Source organism: Solanum lycopersicum, chromosome 10 (assembly GCF_036512215.1).
Source record: "Solanum lycopersicum chromosome 10, SLM_r2.1".
Lineage (NCBI taxonomy): Eukaryota > Viridiplantae > Streptophyta > Magnoliopsida > Solanales > Solanaceae > Solanum > Solanum lycopersicum.
The window spans coordinates 1981288-2004089 of record NC_090809.1 but is presented as its reverse complement, the minus strand read 5'-3'; the positions used below and the strand labels follow the sequence as shown (position 1 = coordinate 2004089).

The 22802-nt window shown below is 29.7% G+C and overlaps 3 protein-coding genes across 3 annotated transcripts; 2 read left to right on the top strand and 1 right to left on the bottom strand.

The window, feature by feature from the left end:
• The first annotated feature begins 1271 nt into the window (after positions 1-1271).
• LOC100316898 (peptide N-glycanase) lies at positions 1272-3077 on the top strand. The gene has a single exon (NM_001247780.2). It carries the CDS (start codon positions 1277-1279, stop codon positions 3041-3043), a length of 1767 nt encoding a protein of 588 aa, NP_001234709.2. The 5' UTR covers positions 1272-1276; the 3' UTR covers positions 3044-3077.
• Positions 3078-5173: 2096 nt separating this feature from the next.
• On the top strand, positions 5174-9669 carry LOC101260578 (uroporphyrinogen decarboxylase 1, chloroplastic). The gene is made up of 6 exons (XM_010328812.4): positions 5174-5330; positions 5605-5765; positions 7422-7804; positions 7928-8212; positions 8699-8934; positions 9265-9669. The coding sequence occupies exons 1-6, from the start codon at positions 5299-5301 to the stop codon at positions 9428-9430; spliced, it is 1263 nt and encodes a 420-aa protein (XP_010327114.1). The 5' UTR covers positions 5174-5298; the 3' UTR covers positions 9431-9669.
• A 4374-nt stretch (positions 9670-14043) lies between these two features.
• LOC101260873 (protein LIGHT-DEPENDENT SHORT HYPOCOTYLS 10-like) lies at positions 14044-16510 on the bottom strand. The gene has a single exon (XM_004248193.5). It carries the CDS (start codon positions 14941-14943, stop codon positions 14302-14304), a length of 642 nt encoding a protein of 213 aa, XP_004248241.1. The 5' UTR covers positions 14944-16510; the 3' UTR covers positions 14044-14301.
• Between the last annotated feature and the right edge of the window lie 6292 nt (positions 16511-22802).

The following is a 22802-nucleotide window of genomic DNA, read 5'->3' as shown; positions in this document are numbered from 1 at the left end:
GGTTTAATATATTAGTCATCTATAATTAATAATGAAATAGTATATATACATATGGAGCCTAAAGTCAAATTTTAAAATAAACCTAATAAATTTTTTTGTCTTTTTTTAAAAAAGAAAATAAAATATTGTAACACATACTTTATTTATAATTTTTTGCTTTTCACTCATTTGTTTGGAGTCCATATTAGAGCACCAATTAAATCTGAACAGATTCAGATTTAATCGAGGCTATTTAAATAGCGAGTGGAAACCCAAAAAAACAAATCAAGTTTGAACCTAAATTATATTCTTTTCTTTTTTCTTGACGCTCTCTGTTTTGGGCAACCCAAAACTTCTTCTTTTCAGTTTTCAATTTATGCTTTTAAAACCCCATTTCTTCATCGAGATCGGAGAGTTTGCTCATAATCCTTCAATCTTCGATGATTCTCCGACATTTTTATAGTAGCAAACGAAATCCTTTTCCTCAAATAGATAAAAAAGATTGGAGCAAGAGGTTTAAGGATCATGTGGGTCTTGTTCAGTATTCGATTACTATATTGAACACGAGACAGACACTTAAAGCCTATGATCATGAGCTAAGAATGAGGATTACGGACCACAAATTCCATCACTGGAATTTATATTAAATTTGATCCAATGGGTTCAAACTACAATCAATAGAAGTTTAAATCAATGGACGGTAGATCCAATCCATAAGATATATATTGAATTTTAAGGCTTAAAAGTTCATTCTACCGGCCTAAACTATGGCATGTACAAGGTTTCACAACATGTAGATGGGTCCGTAAGAATTGAACCCCGAAATTTGACTTTCTGAGATTCTTTTACGACTTGACAGTACTGCGATAAGTAGAAGGGTTTCGTTGTTCAGTGTTTCAGAAAACTCTATCGTTGTAGTCTCTAGTAGAATGACCAAAACTTTTTACTCTAATCTCGAAATGAGACAAGCTTGATGGCGTTAAAAATAGGACTCATAGATAATTTGATTGGTCATGGACAACCTAATTTCATCATGTGCTGAGAGATATGATCATCTTCTCGGTCATATGATCGAGAAATGCAAATCCAACGTGAGAAAATTGTCATTATTATGTGGGAGGATTATATTAAAGACTAGTTATTTGATTAAATAGTTATTTAAGTGGAAACAAATAGGTTTGTAATAATATATTATGCGATTTTATAATTTTTCTATTTTAATAAGAATTTGTTTCTTTTACTCAAAATCTACAGTATATTTTAGTCAGCTGATGATACTCACAAAGCTCAATCATCAATGGCTGCCTCCTCTTCCATTTTCTTAGTTTATTTCTTGCTACCCTTATTTTCCACAGCAACCCTCCACAGTACTTCTTCTCTTTATAGATCCCAACTCATCACTCAGCAAGAATCTTCACCCAAAAATGCCACCCCCACAACATTTTTTGAAGTCACAAAACCTATAAAATTACCCAAAACCAAACCTTTTTCACACCTAATTCTTGAACATGATTTTGGTTCCACCTACAGAAAACCCCCAATTCTTGCTAACTACACACCCCCTTTTAATTGCCCATCTCAGAAATTTTCCAAAATTGTGCTGGAATGGAGAGCAACTTGTAAAGGTAGACAATTTGATAGAATTTTTGGTGTTTGGGTTAGTGGGGTTGAGATTTTCAGAAGCTGCACTGCTGAACCAACTAAAAATGGGATCTTTTGGACTGTCAAGAAGGACATTACTAGGTATTCTTCTTTGCTTATGAAAAATCAAATCTTTGCTGTTTATTTAGGGAATATTGTTGATAGTACATATACTGGTGTGTACCATGTGGAAATTTTTGTTCACTTTTATCCTGCTAAAGTGAGATTGGGTGGATTTGATTCTGGGGCTGATTTGATTGTTCCCATTTCAAGAAATATGCATTTGAATGATGGGTTGTGGTTTGAGATTGAAAATTCAACAGATGTACAGTCAAAGGATTTCAAGATTCCCCCAAATGTGTATAGGGCTGTATTGGAAGTTTATGTTTCATTTCATGAGAATGATGAGTTTTGGAATGGGAATCCACCTAATGAGTATATAAGTTCGAATAATCTTAGTATCGCGGGGAATGGAGCTTTCAGGGAGGTGGTGGTTAGTTTGGATGAAATGGTAGTTGGTGTAGTTTGGCCTTTTACTGTGATCTATACTGGGGGTGTTAATCCCCTCTTTTGGAGACCGATTAGTGGAATTGGATCGTTCGATCTTCCTTCTTATGACATTGAAATTACCCCGTTGTTAGGAAAGATTTTAGATGGAAATAGTCATAAGATTTCATTTGGAGTCACGGATGCTCTGAACGTGTGGTATGTTGATGCAAATTTGCATCTTTGGTTGGACGGGAAAAGTAAGAAAACGGAAGGGAAGTTGTTGAGATACAGCTTATTGCCCCTTTCTTTATCGGTGCTGACCAATTTTACAGGTTTTGATGGATCCTTTATCACGAATGCTAGTAGGTCCATCACATTGACCGGAATGGTGAAGTCGTCTTATGGAACTATCACTACTAAGTCGTCTCAAAGTTTAAGTTATAGCAACCATATGGTAATGGGAAATGAAGGGAACTTGCAAATAGTGGATCAGATAATCGAATTCAATGATACTGTTTATGCCACGACGCCATCTTCTTATGTTCACTCGCTTGAGTCCTTCAAAAAGTATCTGTTGAAGTTGTATTCTGACAATGTAGATCAAGGAAACCAAAGCTATACCTCGATATCAAACTTGACGTTGGGATTAGATGACAAGAGGGTAAAGGGTTCCAAGTATGGATCCTCAGTCAGCTCTGTGAATAATTTGCAAAACGCGCAGGGCTATATGATTGTAAAGGGCCACTTAGTAGTCAAAGGACTTGGAAGTACCCAACAAGTATATAAACATAACGATGATTCGTGCTGCTACTCCAGGAACATAAGCAGCTCAAATTACACAATACTTTACGATAAGGTAAGCAATAGCTGCAGCAATAGTACTTGGTCTCATTGGCCTTTGAGGATTGACAAAAAGCGGTCTCTTCCTGGTTGAAGAGTCCTTTTTTGCAATCTCATCTTGACTCTTCCGAATTCCACTTTCACTCATTTGCTGCTAAAGCTACTTATTATTATGATGCAAATGCACCACTGCAGTGCCTCTTGTATTCTTGGACTTGTTAATTTTGCTAATATGCATGCTGTTTTGCTAAATGAGTTGTCTCTGAAACTTGACTTTGCCTATTTATCTTTTGTTGTTACGTCTTTCTTCAAACACGAGAAAATTTAGTATTTTGTCAAAGTTTACAGGCCTACAATCCTTGAGAAATTTGTTAGATCCATTCTTTCTTGGTGGCTTCTTTTTGCTCCTGTTTCACCCCTCTACTGCCACTCTATTGGTTTCGGGAGGGGGAAGAGGTTGAAGATTTGTTCAAAATGCAACTTCGTAGACGTTCTTTCTACATAACGCTATATCTTCATGAGAAGAACTTTGTTCAGCTTTCAATGACTTTGGCATAGCCAACATAGTTGCATTTGAAGTTTGGTATTTTGTGAAAAGTATACCAGGTTTCTCTTCCTATTGGCTCAACGTGAAATGTTTCTGGCTGAAGAAGCAACAAAAGTTATATTTTGAAACTTTATCTTCTCCTTAGCTCGAAGCTTTAGTCCTGTCAAGGTAGGGATAAGGTCTGTTTATACTCTACCATCCCGAGACCCCATTTGTAGGATTATACTGGGTATGTCCGTCTTCTTGTTGTTAGCTCGAAGCTGTATTTTGAGGTATTGTTGTATGAACTTGATAAATCTTGATCTAGTGGGAGCAAGTATGATCTTAGTTGATCTGTAATCTATATTCCAAATGGAAAGATCATTACTTGATACTGTGATTACTTTCGTCTACTTTCATTTGTAGTTTCCTTTACTTCAACTATCATATTATTTCATTTGTAGTTTCCTTTACTTCAACTAACAAGTTTGTGGTCCATATTTTTTAATTTTTTTTTACCAATTTTCATCTTGATCAATAAAAAATTATATTATTTGTCTTAGTTTATGTAATATAATTTCTATTTTTGAAATAATTCGCCCTGGTACTATTCATCCATTCATATATTCATGCTATTAATAATATTTCGCCCTTGTGATCAATAAAACTTCAAATCGAAATAAATAAACTTCATATGTCTAAATTTTTTAAAAAACACATTTCAAATCGATCAGCAAATATAATTTAAAATTGCCCTCAAGTCGAAATTTATTGGGAATCAAAGGCAATAATGCGAGGAATTTCTTTTATTTTATTCTTTTGCCAATTTTGCTTTCTTTAATTAATTTATTTATTTTCAAAAAAACTATTTTCAGATATTTATAAATTTTTGTAATTGGTATTTCTTTACACGATAATTCTTAAGAAAACTAAATGATATTTTTACGAAAAATAAACACATTTTCTTTATATATATATATATATATATATATATTATCTCTTTTTTTTCTCCTTTTTTTTCAATTAGTTGATTTATTGTGTTTGTTAATTAAATTATATTATATTATATTATTGAGTTCATTGCTATCTAACGATAAAAGTAGTATCATTTTATGTAACAATCGATCTGATATGATCATGTAATACCTCATCATTTCTTTTTCTCATTTTACCTTGACTTATTATCTAATAATCTTATTTTAACTTACCTTCTACCATTTTATTATAGTTCTTTTCGATACTTCAATTTACTTTTTATTATTATATAAATTTATCTTTAAATTATGACGTATAATATTATGTAATGATCAAAATACATAACAACCACTCTAAACAATTTCTTAAATGTTATAACAACCATTTAAGTTGTTACAATTTTCTATTTTTCCCTTATTTTATCATCTAATAATCTTATTTTACGTTATACTCTATCATTTTATACTAATTTTTTTTTTTGTCCAGTATCTTTATTTTTAAATTTATATAATTTTTTGATTCGAGACTTTTCATTGTCACGTATGACTTATCTAATGCAGTTTACATCTCATGTATAATTTGTAGGCTATTACATAGTGAGGATTTATCCTGTACGTGTAAATACTTATCCAAAGGATAAAGGCTATGGCAAAAGTTATAACGACTATAAATTATCTTAGATTTAAAAAAAATATTATATAACGATAAAAAACGATCATTTATTATATATATGTTATAACATTTTATTTTATTTTGGCAATTAGCTAAGTTTATAAAGGGTGATCCAATAAGGGGGAAAACAAGAAAGATAAGGAGAGCAGAGGGAGTCTACCTTCTCCCTCAATCAAATGGCTATGGCTTTTTCTCCATTAACAACAAGGTTTGAGCTTTTTAAAGTACCCACTTTCCCCTTTTTCACATTCCCATTTCTCTATTATAATTCAATTTTTTTGCTAATTTACATAATTTTTTGATTTAATGCATTTTTCTGGGTTTTTCTCCATTAACAACAAGAATTGAGCTTTATTCTACACAAAGTTCTTCCCTTTTTCACTTTCCCATTTCTGTATTTGAACTCTTTTTTAGGGAATTCTTTTCTCTGTGCAGAATTTTTGAATTAATGTATTTTCTGGGTTTTTTTTTTTTTTGTGTAGTGGGTGTAGTAGTTATTGCAATCTTGGATTAAGCTGGAAATCATCGAGCTTGTTTGTGGAATTAGGGTTTGTTTCAAATGGGTCAAAAGGGGTTTCTGCTAAACCCGCAAAGCTCAATGCTAGTAAAGTTTTTCGGGCATGTGCTTCTTCTTCTAACTCTGGTATAAATCTATAGCCCCTGCAGTTGACTTTTTGTTTTCTTCATGTATTTGTGTTCTTTATATATGGTTACATTTTTACACATTGCTCAAATATTTTGGTTGGTTATTGTAATTTGAGTTTATCATCTGTTAGTTTATTTTGTATGATGATGATATGAAATGAGCTAAAATGAAGAAGTGAAGATTCATATAGCAGTCTCTGTCTTGTTTGGGATTAAGGTGTTGTAGTAGTAATTGTCGTTGTTATAGTAATGAGTACTCTCCCTGTCTCGATGTAAATTGACGGAGTCGTGTAGGAGGGTTGAAGTACCTAATTTTCTGTGTGCATTCAGGTATGATTCCGTAAAGTTTTGGGTAAAGTTTAAATATTTAGGAACTAGATTGAGGTATTATAGTAAAATATAATGCTTAACCGATGTTGAAGAACTATAGTTGAAGGAAATTCTTTTTGACTACATGTTATAGTAATTCAGGAGTAAAATGAGATGGAGGGAGTAACATATGTTTATCCTTCGGTGTAGATTTTGGTAAGATACTCAGTCCCAGTAAACTGTGGTTTGGGTTTTCTATCGAGTAAATCAGGATCTTACGTCTTAACAAATGGGCTTTTGAGGTGAATGGAATTGTGTATCGTATTTGATGATGGAAAGGAAGAAAGATCTAGCTTTATGCGTAATCAAGCATCCTCGATCAAGCTCAAGTCTTGACTACAGTAGTTCAACCATGAGCTCATCCATTGCTACACAAGTACACATTACTAGCATAGAAATTACAGGCGGGAAGAGAGAGTAGTATTTGTAGTAGCGTAGGTGGATGGTTCTATGAAGATGGATCATAATGCTTAATTAGGGTGTCTGTGAAAAGGCGAGAAGCTAGAGAAGTTCTTAGAAGGTGGATCACTTTGTTCAGTTTTCTTAAAATTGTAGTTACGAGCAAGCTGCAACTTTTTGGTGAGGATTCAGAATGCAACTTATCTCTTGCCTTGTGATTCTTTGTACTCTTACAGTATGTTGTCGTTATCATTGATGTGTAACATTACATTTTCTCAAATACTTTTATCACTCTTAGAACTTGGTAAATAAAGTACCCTTACAATTATATCTATGACATGTGTAATGATTATTTCATATTAGTACCTTCTTATTGAATGGTTAACATATTTCCAGATCCTTCAGGAATGCAATGGTATAAATTGTTTTATCCCTCTGCATTGTAGCTTATGATTGTATATCTGGTTGGATATTAGATTTAATTTTGGTTACATTGTAGTCTTAAAGAATGTGTCTCCAGAATTTCAATTACTCCCTCTCTTCCATTATGAGCAAATACTGAGATAAACTGATAAACTTAAAACGGTGCTCTAGTCACGATTCAAGGTGTTAACTGTTCATAGCGGAACCATGTTGCTTAGTTGCTATTGGTTTACTTGATCTTGCCAGATCCTAAAACTGCATTATAGATACCCTAATAATGCAAAAGCTTTCTTGTTGTAAGAGTGTATAGTGTTTACGTACCTACAAGCTCTTTTGTCCCTCTGCGCCAGAGAGGGGGATTGAGGGTTAGTTCAAGCTATCAGGTTTTCTGTGTCACTTCAGTTCATCTTTCAGATTCTTTGTGGGGAACTCAACATTGTGCTTCCAAATGTATGTTTTTCAGATCCTCTTTTGGTGAAGGCTGCAAGAAGAGAACGGGTGAGTCGCCCACCCGCTTGGATGATGCGTCAAGCGGGAAGGTATATGGCTGTTTACCGAAAGCTTGCGGAGAAACATCCATCCTTCAGAGAGAGATCAGAGACAACTGATCTCATTGTGGAAATTTCTTTGCAGCCCTGGGAAGCTTTTCATCCAGATGGTGTAATCATCTTTTCGGACATACTTACCCCGCTACCTGCATTTGGTGTCCAATTTGACATTGAAGATGTAAGAGGCCCAGTCATTCAGTCTCCCATTCGTTCTGAAGAGGGATTGAAAGCATTGCACTCCATTGACTTGGAGAAACTACAATTTGTGGGAGACTCACTTAGTATTTTGAGGAAGGAGGTATTTTTGTTAATTCCATGCTATTTGTGCTGAAAGGATTCTTATTATGATGTCTCTTGATCTAAAGTTAAATGCGACAAAGTATTAAAAGCTAAGGATTTTTCCTCTCCCACGAAATGTCAGGTTGGAGAACAAGCTGCAATTTTGGGTTTTGTCGGAGCGCCTTGGACAATTGCTACCTACATAGTTGAAGGAGGTACAACTCGTACATATACGAAGATTAAGGACATGTGCCATACCGCTCCTCATGTTTTGAGAGCTTTGTTATCTCATTTATCAAAAGCAATTGCTGAGTATATTGTGTATCAAGTGGAGTCTGGAGCTCATTGCATCCAGATATTTGATTCATGGGGTGGACAACTCCCACCTCATATGTGGGACTGCTGGTCAAAGCCTTATATTGATGAGGTAGGCTAGATTATTCATTTTTTTTGGTTAGTCAGGGAAACAAACAATTCCTTGTGCCCAAATAGCACATTCGTATGGGGGCATAGATTGGATGGGGTGGTCAATTGCGAAAATTTACTGGATTTCTAATTTGGGTAACATTGAAGCATCCCAGGAAGTCTTAGTTGTTCAATAATGCTTTCAAGGCATGTTTGGTAATCAGTTAAAATTATGTGATTTTAGGAAGAGTAGCGTTGCATATGATATCTGATGCATATATATATAACTGATGAGTCCTTAAAGTAGTTAGTGGATTAGGCATGGAAATAAGGTTCATACATTAGAGTCATAAGTGTTACATATCATGAATGATGTTTGGATTAGAGGAGGATTCTTTGGGTGATTTAATAGCTGGTTGTGTCGAAATGTCATTTCTTTATTAATCATTATGTAAACTTTCTCTCATTCTATTTCCATTTTGAACACCTCTCAGATTTTTGAATGCAGATAGTTGGTATAATTAAAAGAAAGTGCCCACAAACACCTCTTGTGCTCTACATTAACGGAAATGGTGGACTTCTTGAACGGATGAAAACAACTGGAGTTGATGTAATTGGACTTGACTGGACAGTTGATATGGCAGATGGAAGGCGGCGACTAGGAACAGATATTGGTATACAGGGGAATGTGGATCCCGCTACCTTGTTTTGTCCTCTTCCTGCATTGACAGATGAAATTAAAAGGTTTGTTGTTGTATAACTGAACCTTAAGCTATAATCATCGCTAACAAATTACAAACTTAAATACTCTGACTTCGCTCCTCTACCCTTCTCCACTTATATATTTGAGTTTATTATAGATATGATAAGGTAGTAGTTGGAAGATGTTTTCTTGTTCATGTACCACTTTAACGCGAATAGTGCCTGTGTTCAATGATTTCTGATGAAACCATGAAAAATACGAAAAACCGATGGAGGTGGTTGGTGTTAGATAGTTCGTTTGAAAGGGCTCCACGGAGCATTCGACATCTCTTCTAGTTCTGGGAAAAGGATCTGACTGTTTTTCTTTGACAGGGTTGTCAAGAGTGCAGGGAGTAGTGGTCACATCCTCAATCTTGGCCACGGTGTGCTCGTGGGTACGCCTGAAGAAGCCGTAGCTCACTTCTTTGATGTTGCTAAGAGTTTCGATTTTGACAAGGTTGAAGATCATGTATCTGAGGCAGATAAAGTTGTAGCTTGAAGACAACAATTTTGTAATGCAGGCTGGAAGCCTAGGATGCTTGGTTTCACCTTAGGTCCTTTGAGTTGGTTGAGGAGACTAATGCTTGTGAATAAACTAGCATCTTTATTTTATCTTCTTTTTTTCGAAATATCGAGCAAATTTGTTATATTATTAGTTATTCTATCAGAAGGGAAGTTATCTCTGTGTGACATGTAAGTCACGGATTCAAGTTATAGAATCAATCACTTTGTGTCAAATCGACTACATGCATTACATCCTCTTAGGGTGTAACTCTTTCCTGGACCTTATGTAAACGCGGGATGCTTTGTACAGTGTGTTGGGCTCGTTATCAGTTTTTCTATCAATTTTTTTTTCTAGATTCTTTGTTAGGATAAGGAAATGGGACCCAACACCACCTAAAACTTCTTTCATTGTCTAGGATATATTCTTGCGCGAAATTATTAAAAATTTAATCGAATTCATAATTTCAATGATAAATCCGCCCGACCCCACTCTCATCAATGTTAATTTTTTTCTTTAGACAAAAATTGATACCCCAAAGTCTCATCCCCACCCAATAAATTCTGGTTCAAACTCCAACATCCACCATTGCAAACATGACTCAGCAAAATCCCCTGCATATGTTTGACCAAATATAAAAAAGAGAAAGCTTACCCAATTTATCGGTAAGAGTTCATCGCATCAGATTTGCCTAGTGTAATTTTGATTTGCTATAGGATTAGTGATTGAATATACATTTCGAAAAATAGCAATTGTGAATTTTCTCGACAATTCTTATAAGAGAAAACATGATAAACAAAAATGTATCAATAAAAAGTCAAGAAAACAGGATGATTTACGTTTGATACTATAGTTATATCTCTACGATAACATTTCACTATAATAATCGAATTTTTATCGAATAAAGAGAAACACCTTGTAATAATTCTGAATAAACATGGACAACCTTTTGAAAAAGTTAAAGGAGTATGTTGTTTATTTTAGGTTGATTTGAATTTAAGGTGGCAAAAGAAACATAGTACTATGTCAATTAGAAACAAGACAAAAAGGGTGACTAAGGTTTGGCAAATCTCTTCAAAAAGTTTAAAAAATGATGACAAAGGAAAATTTTATTTATGGACACATTCATGATAAAAATTATTTCACATAAATTCTCAGCTCAAAAACCAAACTTAACTTTTATTATAATTAATCTAGTTTTAATTATTTTAGTTTTTTTTTTGGATAATGCACAAGTACCCCCTCAATCTATGCTCGAAATCTCAGAGATATACTTATACTATACTAAGGTTCTATTACCCCCTGAACTTATTTTATTAATAATTTTTTACCCCTTTTTTGGTCTACGTGGCACTATTTTGTGAGCCCAGATTGGTTGACTTTTTTTTTTCAAACTAGTACCACGTATGCTAAAAAAGGGGTAGAAAATTACTTATAAAATAAGTTCTGGGGGTAACAGGATCTTATTATAGGATTTTAGTATAGTATAAGTGTATCTCTGAAATTTCAGATATAGGTTGAGGAGTACTTGCGCATTTTTTTTATAAAAAAAAAGAAGGGAGGGAGAGAGAATAGTCATCAATGAGAATTTGGAAAAAAAAATCACAAATCCTTCTTCCTATTTAATTCTCGGGGGACCACTTAGAAAGAAAGTTTAATTTAAGACTTAAAACCAAGAAAAATTCACCTTAAAATAGGATTGGTAATTAGTAAAATGGAGACTAATTACAATTTTGGTCAATGTCCATATCAGTGAAAAGTTGAAAGATTTGTGTAAAGTTGGAAAAAAATAATAGGGCCTCTTATAATTTTTTTAAATATATTCTCTAGATATGGTATCTCTTGCTTCTTTTTTTTTTTGTTTGATTGATATTTTACAAGGCAAAGATCCTTTTTTTTCTCAATATGTTTATTTGGTATTATTGTTCTTTCCTATTCACTTTATTACTATATGTTTATTTAACAAAACTAATTTGTACATAATCTTAATATTGTTTGTTTAAGAATTAATTAATTAATAACCAGGGGTACTTCCATGAGAATATTTTTTATAACCTATTTTTAATCACCTTCTTCAACAAAGTTAAAATGTCTTAACGATTCATCGGAACAAGTTTTTTGTTGAAAAGAAAAAAATATTTTTCTCATAAAATATTTAATTTATTCGATTTTTGTAATTTTATGCATAGAAAGTATAAAAGTTATTTACACTTAAAAAATGATTGCATATAATTCTATAAAAAAATTGATCGATAATCTAGAATAAATGATAGATAATCAGTCAAATACAAAATGAGATTCACTTTATGATTATTTCCCACTTACTATATTTCTCTATTATTTAAATTCATCTTATACTAATATTATACAAAATTAAAGTAATAAATATAGTTCTTTATATATAGATTGACATAAAATTAAATTTTCTAATAGGAGGATTAAGACATCCTAGAAAGCAAAAGACCTAAAATAAATGTATGTAATAACATGAGCAAAGCATATTCCCAACCACTTGGTACTTTCTCCATTGACGAGGAGTTGATCAGATGGTAAGTAGCAAGTACATATTAATCATCTCTAAGTTTAAGATCGTAAATTTGAATCACCAAAAAAGTAAAAATGTGAGCTTTTAATTATCATATTTTTTTTTTAAGAATCAAACTATATAAAGTTCAATCGATATATTGAGATGTATTTTTTTTAGATAAATTGTGACTTATATCGTACTTCTCATTTAGTTTGGATTTTTAAAAAATAATTCAATATTAACTAATTTTATCCAATTTATCACCAAAAATTAATCAAATAGACTTATGAGAATCAAAATATGACAAATATTTTGAGACGCAGAATGTCAGAAGGTATCACCTTTTATAAATCTTTTTTCTTTCATCATATTATACTTTTTAGTTAAATTTGTATTAGGTATTTTAAGATAAACTGCAACTGTATCTCTTATCTTAAATTAATGATTTTCTCTTAAAAAAAAAACAAAAGAACATTATTATGATCTTTCAAATCAAGAATAACCACAATAATATGTCTATTCAATAAGCAAAAGGACACTATATGGTATATACATGTATAGAATGAATTTGAATTTTCTTTTTCTATTCATAGCTAGAGATTTATGGTGATAGTTCTTACCCTAAATATTGAGGTTTGCTTAATAAAGAAGTTTATTTATGAAGTGGGCCCTAGATAACTTCACATATTATTTCAACTTATTGCTAATCACATCAAATGTATATAACTTTCATATGTCAATAAAGGTGTGAAGAAAAATAACAACATCCTTCGTTAGTTAGTTGTTATTAGAACATGAGATAATATTTTATCGAAGGTTGAGTTTTTTCGTATTTAATCAAAGATTTCAAATCAAGTTTAATCATTACATAAAATTTTCTGATGCGAATTTAAATTGATTGGGGCAATATATATGGTATAATAGGATGGAAGCAAGAGGAAAATGGAGGGTGGTGGATGATATGTTGATGTAAATATAAAATTAATAAATGTGTTATTTCCTTTCTTTGACGGTTTAAACTTTTAGACTGATAAAACGATCATATCATGACGTGGAATGAGGAAGGTCGTTTTGACTCAAACCTTGAACCTAAACTTGATTTCTAGGTTGAAGTATTTCTTTGCAAAATACATGGTATACATAAATATATGAGGGATCATCATCAGCAAAAGTAGATTTTAATTTAACAAGATTATTTTAATTCTCTTAACACTCTTGAAATTTTGAATCCTGGCTAGCAATAATAATTCAAATAAATAACATCTATACACCAATAATATTAAAGAATTTTATAATATTGTGAAAACAACTACATTTTATAATAACTTGGAATATTTTACAAAAAGGGAAGTGATTAATTATTTCTTGTTCTTGAACATCTTCCAAAGGAATTCATATTATGTTGTTTGACATTTATGATAGAAAACTCGGTTTACTAAGCTTTGATTATACGCGGTGTTTAAAAAAGAGTCAAATGACAAGGATCTATTATACTCATGTACAGTCTGATTTTACTTTTTTACAAGAGGCTATTTTCATATGAATTCAAACTCGTGACCTCTTGATCGTATGACAACAACTAATTTATCAGTTACGATCAAAATATTACTTCCTCATACTATGATAGACTCTATTTTTATTTTCTATATACACAAGAATTATACTATATAGCTACGTGACCTTAATTTAATCTTCTAAATTATGCTCAATGGCACCAACTAATTAATAGTAGAATCCCAAATGATATCACAATTTTTTTTTTATAAAATAAAAAGCACAAGGATATACATTTCTAGAGAGAGGATTATCATAAATAAAAAATTGATAGTGCCCAAAATAAGAATCCATTTTTTCTCTTATTTTTAATAATATATATTCTTACTGATCAGCCAATTTTTCATAACTTAAAACTAAGAACAAGCTATGTAATTTAGGGTTTTCAAACTCTAGTTTTAGCTAGGGTTTTATTGAGTAAATTCGATTCGAGTCTAACAATTTTTAGCACGAATACGAACAGTAAAAGCATAGCCAAAAGATAATAAAAAAACATTCAGAGTTCAGATAAAATTCCAAATCGAGCTCATTAAATAAAATTTTTGTCCATATAATAATCCGCAATATCTACAACAACAATATTCCAATAATTCAAGCATCATAGAAAAATTAAAACACCATAATTCAAAAGTATTTAATTATATGTATAGTAAGTACTATATTAATTAATTAACACATAACAAAACAAATACTTTTATTAATTATAATTAAAAACTCAAAATTTTACCCTTTCTCTTTTATCGTCGATCTCGATGAAATTGATATTCCAATCTTTATTCCATAGCAATCAAGTAGTAGATTGTAGCTGAAAATTTGCAGAAGTAGCCCCATCATTGTTGTTACTAGCCTTAATTTGCAAATTTGGCCTCTTTTTCTTCTTTTTTTTCTTATATGGAATTCCTCTTGCTTTTGCTTGTGAATCTCTCACTTCTCTTAAATAGACACGTATAGCGCCACTTGCAAAAGGGTTAGTTTCTTGCAAACCACCATTTTCTTCATAGGCTGCCCTAAGTCTACCAATTAGGGCATCTAGGCTTCCCCATGCTTGTCTTAATGGACACGTGCACGGACCAGGCGGTTCGGGTTGCCCGAAAAATAGGCAACCATGTAAGTGAACCTTAGTCTTTCCGAATTGATCGAGGTATCGGAGAAAATCTAACACGTGATTGTAGTTACACTGAGGTAACGATATAGGCGGTCGTTGATTTTTTAAGTACTGGCCGAACGTGTTCCAGTCGCGACGTTTCTGCGACTCGTATCGACTTAACTGCGGTGCTGATGATGATGCTGGTGTTGGTGCTAGTGTTGATAACGATGATGATGATGACTGACGATGATGATTGTTAAGAGGGGTTGCTATAATACTAATAGCACCACCACTTGATGATGATCCTTCTCCTACTTCTCTTATTTTCTCACTTGACATCATAGTTTGATGTAGTAATATAAACACTAGGTGAAATGAAACTTCTTTTTTTTTTGTGAATTTTTTTGATCTATAAAAATGTTATAAATGAAGAGATGAGAGAAGAAGAAGTGTGTATAGTGGAGAAAAAAATTTGGAAATAAATCAAATTAATCATGGGGGCACTAAGGAGACATGATATGGGGTCCAAATGGAAGTGCTTTAATTCATCTTTTCTTCTTTCACTATATTGATTTTTTATTTATTTTTCTTTAATTGTACCATTAGCAATAAGATTGGCTTTTTGAAAAAATTTCCTTATTTTTTTAAATATAAATTGTGCTAGAGCATCATACATGCAATCATTATCAAGAATATTATAGTAAAATCAAGCACTTTAATTAACCCTATAGTTACAAGCTATGGTCTATAGTAAATTGTATTTAAACTATAGTAAAGTGTATGCAAAATTTATCATGAAATGTATAGGAATTTGGCTAATTTACTAATTTGTATGAATACATAACAATTTTACATCGATTCATATGTGGTTAATATATAGAAGTTAAACATTTTCTCTCTATATATATGTAAATCCTATGTGTTTTTGAAAAAATGACTGAATTTTATTTGACATCCACTATACTGCATTTTTTTAAAATTTGAAAATTATAAATTTAAAATTCTGAATCAGTTTAGGCGATAATGATTTACGAAAAAAATAAAAAATACAAGCACTTATCTCAATACAAGAATATTTTTAGAAAAAAATCCAACTTATGAGTTGTCTAATTAGTCATTATATTTAGAAGTTGAAAACTAAGAATTAAGATACCAAAAAAACCCTCATTAGTAACTTATTTACAGAATCGGAGTCGAGATTTAAAGCTTACGTATTTTGAATTTTTATAGTATTTTTTTTAAATTACTACATTTTAAGTTAATAATATCTACACATGTCATGAATTTTTATGAAAAAAATACAAAATTTAAAATAATAATATTATATTCAGTTAAATCCGTAACGAATACTCTAATTCCGCTAATTAACTTTTTTAATCAGACAAATAAGAGTCTGTTACGCTAGGAAAATCATCATTTTCTAGTATTTAAGAAAGAGACAACCATGAAAGGTGTATTTGTAAATTGTAAATAGTGATGGCTACTTCTATTTTTTTATTATGTAAGATATGGTCCCATTTAATTATTTTTCTATCAAAAATTTTCTAACTACTATTATTATTGATTTTCCTGTAGATTTACCCACCATTTCGTTTTAAAATAAGATTAGTTTAATTAAAAAAACTATTTAAAAAACTATCGAGCAGGAGTAATAATATAATAAGTAAATACATAATTTTAGTATGATCAAACAACGATAGAGAGACGTATCGGGAAAAAAAAGGAAGAAGCAAAAAATATGATTAGTTTGTTCTTCACCTATATTCTTGTATTATTTGTTGATAATGTTTAAATTTTCGAGAAGTATTTATTAAAGAAGGGATAACGCACAAGTACCCCCTCAACCTATGCTTGAAATCTCAGAGACACACTTATAATATACTAAGGTCCTATTACCCCTGAACTTATTTTTTAAATAATTTTCTTCTCTTTTTCGGCCTACGTGGTACTATCTTGTGGATCCAATGATGGTTGACTTTTTTTTTTCAAACTAGTGTCACGTAGGCTGAAAGGGGGTAGAAAACTACTTATAAAATAAGTTCAGGGGGTTAATAGGACCTAATTATAGTATAAGTGTATCTCTAGAATTTTGGACATAGGTTGAGGGGGTACTTGGGCATTATCCCATTAAAGAAAATAATTTAGTTAAGTGCACATTATATTTATTATTTTTTTAATGGATATGATTTTTGTTAAAATAACAATTATTTTGGTGGAAAAAGAAAATATACATTAAAAAGAAAAGGAAGTAATTAGGGATTTTATAAAAATCGCATTAGAGTTTAATTTATATATAATGTAAAAATTTTATAATATTGGACCATTTAAAAGGTATTATTTATAGATATAACTAAGTCATTGTAAAAGTGAAATTGTTTATAATATTTAAAACAAGAAGATTTCTTATATGGTTACTTAACTAATAATAACTATAATTTCTAAAATTAATTTTTATCTGTCGAAGAAAAAATTGCAATCAAGAAATTCTTGACAAAATATCCACTAGCTATATTTGGACACTATTTTTTTTAATAAAAATAGTCATTATTGTGGCGTTTTAAATTTCACATGTGAAATTTCCTAATAATATCTTAAAATTCATTTATAAAAATTTAAAATTTCGTGATAATGCGAGTTCAAGAGATTAAAGTGATTATTTATGAATTTTATCTATTATTGAAAAATGACGAAAATTTCTTAGCAAAATTATCAATTGGCTTGTCAAAAGTTTTTCCGATTAACATTCCACTGAAATTTCATATTTTAAATTTTTTAATTAAAAATAAAGAAATTTCAATCGTCCCATTGATATATATGCAAAAAGAAGTTTTTTTTATACAAGACACGTATTAATGTCATAAGAATTTAATTAAGCTAGTTGATTATTACAGCTGTGGCACTAATAATATTTTCCTAATTATAATCACACATTCAACAGCACTGCTCATAATGCTTAATGATACTATTATCCAACTAATTATAAATACTAATAATGTGCTTTTAATGTGTCACTCATGTTTTTGTTTTTGTTTTTTGTTTGAGGCTCTAATTTCCTTGTCCTTTCATTTTTTGTTTTGATCTTTTAGGGTTTTAAATTACTTACTATGTTAATAATATATTTATAGTTGAAAGCAGATTAAAAATTTGAAGATAAATAAGTAATACTAATATATAAATATAAATTAAATAACATAGCTATTTTATAGCTTGTGTATTCGTAAACGAACGATTTAAATATCACTTTACGTACGTTAGGTTGTATATTTATAACTTGTCACCTATACTTTTTAAATCCTTTTTAAATTGTTAGCTAAAATTGAAAAAATGTAATCTAGACCCAAAGATAAATATAAATTTAGATAATATAACTATTTCATAGCTCGTGTATTTCGTGAACCGATGACTTGGGCATCACTTTACGTACGTTAGGTTGAATATTTATAACTTGTCACCTATACTTTTTAAGGTCTTTTTAAATTATCAGCTAAAATCGAAAATGATGTAGCCTAGACCCAAACTTGGGTCGCACACCTACGCTCAAGGGCCTTAGGCAGCTATCATCTCGTTATTTCACTTCAAAACGGTATAACACTACGTAAAATTAAGTTTATGATAGAATGATAAGTACTTCTCTTTTAATTACAGATATTGTATTCGTGTCTTGATTATGAAGTTGCTTTATTTTAATGTAAGACGTATTAGCATGGATTTAAAATTAGTTAAGCACAATACCACAAAATGAGCCAGAATTCAAAATTTATGAATTACGGTCTAAGTTAGTCACTAATCTCATAGTCATAGACGCTCCTCTTAGTTATTGTGTTTGTTGTTAAATATATATTCATATTTTTTAAATATAAATATAAAGTATAGGTAAATGTCTTTGTATTTGTCCGAAATGCTCTAATCACACAGTTATTCAATACGAATATCAAATATCGAATTAAAAAATTAAAAATATCAAAAGGCACCAAAAAAAAAAAGGTAAAGAATGAATAAAGCTTTCTATGGAAGTTAGTTTTATTTATTGGCTTCTTTCTCCATGTGAGAAGATTTGTTATTTTTTAAAACTATAAATTCAATTTATTACAACTCAAATACATGTCAACAAAAAGGGGTGAATTCTAAATGAACACGAATGTGTGAACTAATATATAAATAAAATTAATTTATCAGTGTAATTTTACGAGTGATATTTAGAGAGAGTATTTATTATATGTATAAATTTTATTTTTATTTTTATGAGATTAAAGAGGATGTTTTCAATGAACTTTCGATTTTTTTTTTGAAAAAAAGAAAAGAAGAAGAGTTAATTAATGGTAAAATTATACATCTAAATAGTTATGATTTTTTGAGTTTTATACCTTAACTATGAAAAAAGATTTAATCAATTTTAATTCTAATTTGATTAGATAATTAGCTGTACATTTAAAACAAGCATATGCACTAACCCCACTTAATTCCTACTAATCCATTTTTATGCACTAATTAAGTCATTTTGATCAATTTGTTAAATGAGGTAACATATTGGGTGGCTCTTCTCTAATTTTGAATCTAAATTAATTGGTAATTTACTATCACTCTCTTATAATTTGCAAATAATTCCTAATTAATTAGTGGCTTCTTAAGATTAAACATCTTAAGCTGTTAATTTTTTATTGCAAATATAACAATAATTATTCCAAATAGAATATTGTTCACCAGCTCATATTTATAAATGGAAGTGATAATTATTCAAGTAGAAGTGTTAAATTAATATTGCTACCAAAGTTTAGTCATAATGGTAAATGATATATTTACGGGATAAAGAGGATGTTTTCGATGGACACTCAACTCTAAAAAAAGATTAGATCAAAAATATATTTTAACTATTTTCATTTTACAAGCTTCGTATCTTAATTATCAAAAAAATTTAATTAAGAATAATTTAAATTTGAGTTGTACAGTTAAAACAAGCATATTAGTTATTGAAATGCCATTAATAAATGAACTCGATGAATGTGATCTATGAATTAAATTTGACAAGCATGATTTAGAACTTACAATTTTTATTTTTATTTTTATTATTTAACTTAAAATAAGTATTCAATTTTTTTTAATCCATAAATCATAAACTACTTTAAAATAAATTAATTTAAACATGTTCTTACATGTTATTTTTCTCAAATATATTTACAAGTTGTAATGAAATTTACAAATGAAAACGACAATTCAGTAAGTGGTTTGGTATGACTAAAGTCATATTCTGAAAAATGTTTTAAATTTTTTTAAAATTTAAAATATTTTTTAAAAATTTTTTAATTTTTTTAAAATAAATTGAAGAGTGGGGGTGGGGGTCGTAGGATTAGGGTATGAGGTGAGGTAAAAAATGAAATTTTAAAAGCTTAAAGTTTTTTATCGAAACATTTTTTTTTTTGTGTGTGTGGGGGGGGGGAGGAGGAAGGGGTAGGGATAGTCGGGATTGGTTGAGGTGAAAAAAAAACTAAAAATTTGAAATATATTTCAAAAATAATTTTTAAAATTTTATTTTTTGTTTGGAGAAGGGGGTGGTTTTGGGGTAGGGGTAGCTTTTATTAAAAAAATTTAAGGATGGGAAGTGTTGGATACAAGGAACAGAATAGGATAAAAGAAATATTGAAATTTAAAAATAAAATATGAATTTAAAAACATTTTGCTTAATTTCTTAGTAGCTAGTGTTCAAAAATCAAGGATTTTATTTAACTAATTTTGAAATTATTTAAACTTTAATTATGATTAATCTTTGATTCAATGTACAATTCACAAAAGACAAGAGTAAATTCTTTGTGTGTGACAATGCATAGTACAAAAAAGTCAAGGGTAAATTCTTTATAGTGATGGATCAAGAAATTACTTCTATATGATTAATCATTTTAAAGTTTTATTTCATTGATGTGATTTAAAGTGGACTTTTGATAGGGAATTTCATTTGAAAGTGACAAATTAAAGAGTATTTTTAAAAAATAAATATTGATCTTAAAAATTCAAGAACTCATTTAATTTATAATTTTCATGTTTGTTTGTAGAATGAAAGTTTCTTCTTTATTCTTTCTTTTTTTTTCATATTATAGCTATTAAGATTATCTTTTAAAAAATTATGAATGTAGTAAATGGTATTTTCTGAAATTGTTTTTTCAAGAAATATGTATAATTCAAGAAGTCTCCATATTTATAGATATTTACTTTTAGGCTCAAATATTTTGATATTTTATTAGATTATGAATTGAAACATATCTATGTGTAAATATATATATATATATATATATTTATATGTGAGAGTATAAACTAGAAATTACTATCAAAAACTACTCTAAATCTTTACTATTTACAAATTTTAACTAGTATGATCTTTGTTTAATATGAACTTTACCCTAAGGTGAACTTGGGCTTAACATAATTTGTTGGAGATTCAAAACATATGGATTATGAAGCCCAGTGGGCTACTTTTGTTGGGCTGCATATAGTCAAAAATATAAGCGGAAATTACTGAAATACACATCTTACGTTTTTCTTATTTTCAATATTACCTTCTATTTCTAAAAAAGTTTCTAAAAGTTCTTATTTCTTTAATGTATCTGAGCCAATATTTAATGTATCTAAGCTATATATTATGTATATGATTTATTTTATAATTATCCGAACTAATTTTTTAATGTAATCAAGCTATATATTATGTATCCGAACTAGTTTTAATGTATTCGAGCTACATATTATGTGTTCAGTTTGTGTTATAATGTATTCGAGATACTCTTTAATATATTCGAGCAACATATTATGTATCCAGTTTATGTTATATAATATATTCGAGATACTCTTTAATATATCCAAGCTACATATTATATATCCGATTTATGTTATTTTTAAGTGATTTTATAAACTAAAGAGTGATAAATTGTAATTTCATATTAAAAATGTGGGATTTATGTAAAATGCAAATATATAATTTTGGAAAAATTAGCTATCTAGTTATAATACTTAGCATAATTAGTCGAAATAACAATACTTTAAATTATTTATTTAAAATGTCAGAATGATAATATTTTCAAAAATAATTTGTATCCATGTTTTATTATTTATATTTCATTTTATTTATTAAAAGAGTCCATCATTGGACCAAACTCTAACCAATAACCTATTAAATATCGATAAACAATTCTTAATTTCTTTACAAATTTTAATCACTAGTTGAACGATGTCCAATATATCTTAGATTACTATTTACATTAATTTACTGGGATACAAAATAATATTTGTATTTTAAAAAAAAAAATTTGAACTAAATAAAACATATAATTTCATCGAGGAACTAATGGGATACGAAAATCTCATATTGTTACTATTAACATTAAACATAATGGATACAAAACATTTTTAAAGAACTAAAAATATTAAACCATACAAAGATTTCACCGATTCAAAATAATTAAGAAAAATAAAAATACCTGATATACGAATATATTATCCAAACAAATAAAATAATCAACAAAAACAAAAATACTTGATGTCAAAATTTCTCGAATTCGATGGAACTGGCGAAATTATAGTCATGAATTTTGAAGACATTTGTTTTATGAATATATCGAAGTCAACTCAAACAAGCTATGAAGACTATCGATTGAATGATTCGGAAGACAAAACTATTTTTTTGCAAAAACTTTCTTGGAATTCTTAAGAATGCAGGGCAAAAAAACGCTCAAAAGATAAAATTGCAACATATACTCTTTCCAAACGTAACTGATTTATATTTAAAATCAATTTTTCCTTTTTTAAATTTTTTTATTCCATGATTTTATCTATTCTGTTATTAATTATTTGTATTCTTTCAAATTAATCAGAATAAAATAAATGCATGACTCATCTTTTAACAAACTAAAATATTGTCATTTTTAATAAATAGTTAAATTATTGCTAAGGAGTGGCTAAAATATTGTTGTTTTAAAAAATTTCCTCGACTCTTGGGCTTATAGGACCTTTGAGGGCAAACCCTTTGTTCTTCCTCTAATTTTTGTTATTCTTTGAATTTTTTATTGATTTCAGGCGGTAGCTTATCTTTCTCAAGAAAGTAACAGAGCTATTGTAAAATTGATTCACCTCAAGGATGCTTTTCTCCCTCTCTATATAAATCTATAAACTGTGAAGTGGTAATTAGGACTAGGTGGTCAAGTAAGAAATCAAAATTAGAC